This window comes from Salmo salar, chromosome 04 (genome assembly GCF_965601325.2).
Source record: "Salmo salar chromosome 04, fSalSal1, whole genome shotgun sequence".
NCBI classification, from domain to species: domain Eukaryota; kingdom Metazoa; phylum Chordata; class Actinopteri; order Salmoniformes; family Salmonidae; genus Salmo; species Salmo salar.
The window spans coordinates 7,201,607-7,208,332 of record NC_138294.1 but is presented as its reverse complement, the minus strand read 5'-3'; the positions used below and the strand labels follow the sequence as shown (position 1 = coordinate 7,208,332).

The 6,726-nt window shown below is 52.1% G+C and overlaps 1 protein-coding gene across 3 annotated transcripts in view; it reads right to left on the bottom strand.

Annotated features, from left to right (window-relative positions):
• Positions 1–832: 832 nt before the first annotated feature.
• LOC123732933 (cysteine-rich protein 1) overlaps positions 833–6,726 on the bottom strand; it is a 7,565-nt gene continuing 1,671 nt past the window's right edge. The window contains exons 2-4 of one of the 3 annotated variants that reach the window (XM_082973889.1): positions 4,798–4,892; positions 1,415–1,469; positions 833–1,177 (exon numbers count right to left, since the gene is read on the bottom strand). In XM_082973889.1, coding sequence (XP_082830015.1) covers positions 1,113–1,177; positions 1,415–1,469; positions 4,798–4,892 — 215 coding nt within the window. In that variant the 3' untranslated portion in view covers positions 833–1,112. The remainder of the gene's footprint in view (positions 1,178–1,414; positions 1,470–4,797; positions 4,893–6,726) is intronic. The other 2 variants (XM_082973890.1, XM_082973888.1) reach the window with 2 other exon arrangements.

Genomic DNA, 6,726 nt, shown 5'->3' with positions numbered 1-6,726 from the left:
GTACATGTGTAGTGTAGGATGTGTGTCTGTGTACTCCAGTACATGTGTAGTGTAGGATGTGTGTCTGTGTACTCCAGTACATGTGTAGTGTAGGATGTGTGTCTGTGTACTCCAGTACATGTGTAGTGTAGGATGTGTGTCTGTGTACTCCAGTACATGTGTAGTGTAGGATGTGTGTCTGTGTACTCCAGTACATGTGTAGTGTAGGATGTGTGTCTGTGTACTCCAGTACATGTGTAGTGTAGGATGTGTGTCTGTGTACTCCAGTACATGTGTAGTGTAGGATGTGTGTCTGTGTACTCCAGTACATGTGTAGTGTAGGATGTGTGTCTGTGTACTCCAGTACATGTGTAGTGTAGGATGTGTGTCTGTGTACTCCAGTACATGTGTAGTGTAGGATGTGTGTCTGTGTACTCCAGTACATGTGTAGTGTAGGATGTGTGTCTGTGTACTCCAGTACATGTGTAGTGTAGGATGTGTGTCTGTGTACTCCAGTACATGTGTAGTGTAGGATGTGTGTCTGTGTACTCCAGTACATGTGTAGTGTAGGATGTGTGTCTGTGTACTCCAGTACATGTGTAGTGTAGGATGTGTGTCTGTGTACTCCAGTACATGTGTAGTGTAGGATGTGTGTCTGTGTACTCCAGTACATGTGTAGTGTAGGATGTGTGTCTGTGTACTCCAGTACATGTGTAGTGTAGGATGTGTGTCTGTGTACTCCAGTACATGTGTAGTGTAGGATGTGTGTCTGTGTACTCCAGTACATGTGTAGTGTAGGATGTGTGTTGATGCCTAAAGAGACTCTGTGTTTAACACACTTCAACCAGACGACTGTAGAAGCTTCTGTTTTATTGAAGAACAACCGTTTCTCCATTGAACACAATGTTGTGGTCAAGGTAGTTGTTTTATGACTGACTGAAAGAGGGAGACTTTTAGAGTATTTCTTGGTTGGTCAAATGTTGGTTGGCTGAATGTTGGGTCTAGTTGGTTGGTCATTGGCTTGATGGCTGAATGTCAGGTTTGTTGAACATAGATCCTTGTTGATAGGCTGTTAGTTCTCATTAGGTTGTATTTTGGTGGTTTTTGGTTAGACTGGTTCCTAGGACTGGTTCCTAGGAGGAGGAAGAGGAAGAGGAGGCTGAGCTGTGACAGTTTGACATCAGTCTCCTGTTACCTGCTGAGAGAGAGAGAGAGAGAGAGAGAGAGAGATTTGCTGTACATAGCATCCTAAGACACACACTGATCCCTATTTAGTGTACTACTTTTGACCAAGTCTCTGGCCAAAGTAGTGTACAATGTAGAGAATGGGCTGCCATTTGGGACGCACCCCAGCTAAAGTACATCTTCATGTAACAGTTAGTGCAGTAGGGTTTCTCATCACAACAGTTACAGTACATCACCAAGCAGTATCTACCTCTGGTACCAAACATCTTCATGTAACAGTTAGTGCAGTAGGGTTTCTCATCATGCTGAAACACAAGGCACAGAAAACATCTTAGTTCATGAGATACATAGATACACACATACATACATACACACATACATGTAGACATGTAGACGGACGGACGGACAGACCTTCTCCACCCCACCTCCCTCACTCCCTCCCCACACTACCCCTCCATGTCTTCGTACCTCAGCATGTTGTCCTGGGGTCAGCTGTCTCTGACACTGTTGACACTATCTTTCCCTCCACTTCTCAATCTCTCCCCCCTCACTCCCCCTTCCCTTCCCTCTCTCCCCTCCCCTTCTCTCCCTGACTCACTCTCTCCCCCTTCCCTCTCTCCTCTCTCCCCTCTCCCTCCTACGTCTCCCCCCTCCGCTATACTCCTCTCCCTCTCAACCCCCTTTCCTCTCTCCCCCTTCTCTCCCTCCTCCTCTTCCCTCCCTCCCTCTCTCTCCATACCTCAGCATGTTGTCCTGGGGTCCCCCTTCTCTCCCTCCTCCTCTTCCCTCCCTCCCTCTCTCTCCATACCTCAGCATGTTGTCCTGGGGTCCCCCTTCTCTCCCTCCTCCTCTTCCCTCCCTCCCTCTCTCTCCATACCTCAGCATGTTGTCCTGGGGTCCCCCTTCTCTCCCTCCTCCTCTTCCCTCCCTCCCTCTCTCTCCATACCTCAGCATGTTGTCCTGGGGTCCCCCTTCTCTCCCTCCTCCTCTTCCCTCCCTCCCTCTCTCTCCATACCTCAGCATGTTGTCCTGGGGTCCCCCTTCTCTCCCTCCTCCTCCTCCCTCCCTCCCTCTCTCTCCATACCTCAGCATGTTGTCCTGGGGTCCCCCTTCTCTCCCTCCTCCTCTTCCCTCCCTCCCTCTCTCTCCATACCTCAGCATGTTGTCCTGGGGTCCCCCTTCTCTCCCTCCTCCTCTTCCCTCCCTCCCTCTCTCTCCATACCTCAGCATGTTGTCCTGGGGTCCCCCTTCTCTCCCTCCTCCTCTTCCCTCCCTCCCTCTCTCTCCATACCTCAGCATGTTGTCCTGGGGTCCCCCTTCTCTCCCTCCTCCTCTTCCCTCCCTCCCTCTCTCTCCATACCTCAGCATGTTGTCCTGGGGTCCCCCTTCTCTCCCTCCTCCTCTTCCCTCCCTCCCTCTCTCTCCATACCTCAGCATGTTGTCCTGGGGTCCCCCTTCTCTCCCTCCTCCTCTTCCCTCCCTCCCTCTCTCTCCATACCTCAGCATGTTGTCCTGGGGTCCCCCTTCTCTCCCTCCTCCTCTTCCTCCCTCCCTCTCTCTCCATACCTCAGCATGTTGTCCTGGGGTCCCCCTTCTCTCCCTCCTCCTCTTCCCTCCCTCCCTCTCTCTCCATACCTCAGCATGTTGTCCTGGGGTCCCCCTTCTCTCCCTCCTCCTCTTCCCCCCTCCCTCTCTCTCCATACCTCAGCATGTTGTCCTGGGGTCCCCCTTCTCTCCCTCCTCCTCTTCCTCCCTCCCTCTCTCTCCATACCTCAGCATGTTGTCCTGGGGTCCCCCTTCTCTCCCTCCTCCTCTTCCCTCCCTCCCTCTCTCTCCATACCTCAGCATGTTGTCCTGGGGTCCCCCCTTCTCTCCCTCCTCCTCTTCCCTCCCTCCCTCTCTCTCCATACCTCAGCATGTTGTCCTGGGGTCCCCCTTCTCTCCCTCCTCCTCTTCCCTCCCTCCCTCTCTCTCCATACCTCAGCATGTTGTCCTGGGGTCCCCCTTCTCTCCCTCCTCCTCTTCCCTCCCTCCCTCTCTCTCCATACCTCAGCATGTTGTCCTGGGGTCCCCCTTCTCTCCCTCCTCCTCTTCCCTCCCTCCCTCTCTCTCCATACCTCAGCATGTTGTCCTGGGGTCCCCCTTCTCTCCCTCCTCCTCTTCCCCCCTCCCTCTCTCTCCATACCTCAGCATGTTGTCCTGGGGTCCCCCTTCTCTCCTTCCTCCTCCTCCCTCCCTCCCTCTCTCTCCATACCTCAGCATGTTGTCCTGGGGTCCCCCTTCTCTCCCTCCTCCTCTTCCCTCCCTCCCTCTCTCTCCATACCTCAGCATGTTGTCCTGGGGTCCCCCTTCTCTCCCTCCTCCTCTTCCCTCCCTCCCTCTCTCTCCATACCTCAGCATGTTGTCCCGGGGTCCCCCTTCTCTCCCTCCTCCTCTTCCCTCCCTCCCTCTCTCTCCATACCTCAGCATGTTGTCCTGGGGTCCCCCTTCTCTCCCTCCTCCTCTTCCCTCCCTCCCTCTCTCTCCATACCTCAGCATGTTGTCCTGGGGTCCCCCTTCTCTCCCTCCTCCTCTTCCCTCCCTCCCTCTCTCTCCATACCTCAGCATGTTGTCCTGGGGTCCCCCTTCTCTCCCTCCTCCTCCCTCCCTCCCTCCCTCTCTCTCCATACCTCAGCATGTTGTCCTGGGGTCCCCCTTCTCTCCCTCCTCCTCTTCCCTCCCTCCCTCTCTCTCCATACCTCAGCATGTTGTCCTGGGGTCCCCCTTCTCTCCCTCCTCCTCTTCCCTCCCTCCCTCTCTCTCCATACCTCAGCATGTTGTCCTGGGGTCCCCCTTCTCTCCCTCCTCCTCTTCCCTCCCTCCCTCTCTCTCCATACCTCAGCATGTTGTCCTGGGGTCCCCCTTCTCTCCCTCCTCCTCTTCCCTCCCTCCCTCTCTCTCCATACCTCAGCATGTTGTCCAGGGGTCCCCCTTCTCTCCTTCCTCCTCTTCCCTCCCTCCCTCTCTCTCCATACCTCAGCATGTTGTCCAGGGGTCCCCCTTCTCTCCTTCCTCCTCTTCCTCCCTCCCTCTCTCTCCATACCTCAGCATGTTGTCCTGGGGTCCCCCTTCTCTCCCTCCTCCTCTTCCTCCCTCCCTCTCTCTCCATACCTCAGCATGTTGTCCTGGGGTCCCCCTTCTCTCCCTCCTCCTCTTCCCTCCCTCCCTCTCTCTCCATACCTCAGCATGTTGTCCTGGGGTCCCCCTTCTCTCCCTCCTCCTCCTCCCTCCCTCCCTCTCTCTCCATACCTCAGCATGTTGTCCTGGGGTCCCCCTTCTCTCCCTCCTCCTCCTCCCTCCCTCCCTCTCTCTCCATACCTCAGCATGTTGTCCTGGGGTCCCCCTTCTCTCCCTCCTCCTCTTCCCTCCCTCCCTCTCTCTCCATACCTCAGCATGTTGTCCTGGGGTCCCCCTTCTCTCCCTCCTCCTCTTCCCTCCCTCCCTCTCTCTCCATACCTCAGCATGTTGTCCTGGGGTCCCCCTTCTCTCCCTCCTCCTCCTCCCTCCCTCCCTCTCTCTCCATACCTCAGCATGTTGTCCTGGGGTCCCCCTTCTCTCCCTCCTCCTCTTCCCTCCCTCCCTCTCTCTCCATACCTCAGCATGTTGTCCTGGGGTCAACTGTCTCTGACACTGTTGACACTTCAGACACAGAGGGTGGTAGTCCCGCCCCAATGACCTCTTCTTCTCACCTGGACCAATGGGGAGAGAGGATACCAAGGGTTAGAGGTCAAATGTCTGTCATGGACCAATCTGGTTAGAGGATACCAGGGGTTAGAGGTCAAATATCTGGCATGGACCGTTGGGGTTGGAGGATACCAGGGGTTAAATAAAACATTTAATCAAATTGTATTTGTGACATGCGCCGAATACAACAGGTGTAGTAGACCTTACAGTTAAATGCTGAATACAACAGGTGTAGTAGACCTTACAGTGAAATGCTGAATACAACAGGTGTAGTAGACCTTACAGTGAAATGCTTACTTACAAGCTCTTAAAAGCTCTTAACCAACATTGCTTTAAGAAGTTTTAAGAAAAAAATGTTTTAAATAAACATATATTTTTTAAAGTTATAAATAAATAATTAAACAGCAGCAGGTGTCTTTCACAATTTGTACGGCCTTCCTCTGACACCGCCTGGTATAGAGGTCCTGGATGGCAGGAAGCTTGGCCCCGGTGATGTACTGGGCCGTACGCACTACCCTCTGTACTGCTTTGCGGTCAGAGGCTGAGCAGTTGCCATACCAGGCAATGATGCAACCAGTCGAGATGCTCTCGATGGTGCAGCTGTAAAAGCTTTTGAGGATCTGAGGACCCATGCCAAATCTTTTCAGTCTCCTGAGGGGGAATAGACTTTTGTCATGCACTCTTCACGACTGTCTTGGTGTGCTTGGACCATGTTAGTTTGTTGGTGGCGTGGACACCAAGGAACTTGAAGCTCTCAACCTGCTCCACTACAGCCCCGTCGATGAGAATAGGGGCGTGCTCGGTCCTCCTTTTCCTGTAGTCCACAATCATCTCCTTTGTTTTTATCACGTTGAGGGAGAGGTTGTTGTCCTGGCACCACATGGTCAGGTCTGACCTCCTCCCTATAGGCTGTCTCATCGTTGTCTGTGATCAGGCCTACCACTGTTGTGTCATTGGCAAACTTGATGATGGTGTTGGAGTCGTGCCTGGCTCGACAGTCATGAGTGAACAGGGAGTACAGGAGGGGTCTGAGCACGATCCCCTGAGGGGCCCCCGTGTTGAGGATCAGCATGGCGGATGTGTTGTTACCTACCCTTACCACCTGGGGGTGGATTTATTTAACAACTGACATCAGTTTGGCTCCAACACATTTATAACAAAGACATTCTGACAGTAAAATAAATACAAGTGTAAAAACATATAAAGAATATTTCATGCTGAAACCCTCATATTAAACACCAATGATATTTACTGAGTTTATGGGTTATATTAAGGTTAATGATTGTAATATATATATTTTTTAAACAATTTTATTTAATTATTGTATATTTGACATGTGAAAAGGTCACACAGAGGACCAGAGATAATTACAGACTCATGTGATGAGGTCACACAGAGGACCAGAGATAATTACAGACTCATGTGATGAGGTCACACAGAGGACCAGAGATAATTACAGACTCATGTGATGAGGTCACACAGAGGGCCAGAGATAATTACAGACTCATGTGATAAGACCACACAGAGGACCAGAGATAATTACAGACTCATGTGATGAGGTCACACAGAGGACCAGAGATAATTACAGACTCATGTGATGAGGTCACACAGAGGGCCAGAGATAATTACAGACTCATGTGATGAGGTCACACAGAGGGCCAGAGATAATTACAGACTCATGTGATGAGGTCACACAGAGGACCAGAGATAATTACAGACTCATGTGATGAGGTCACACAGAGGACCAGAGATAATTACAGACTCATGTGATGAGGTCACACAGAGGGCCAGAGATAATTACAGACTCATGTGATGAGGTCACACAGAGGACCAGAGATA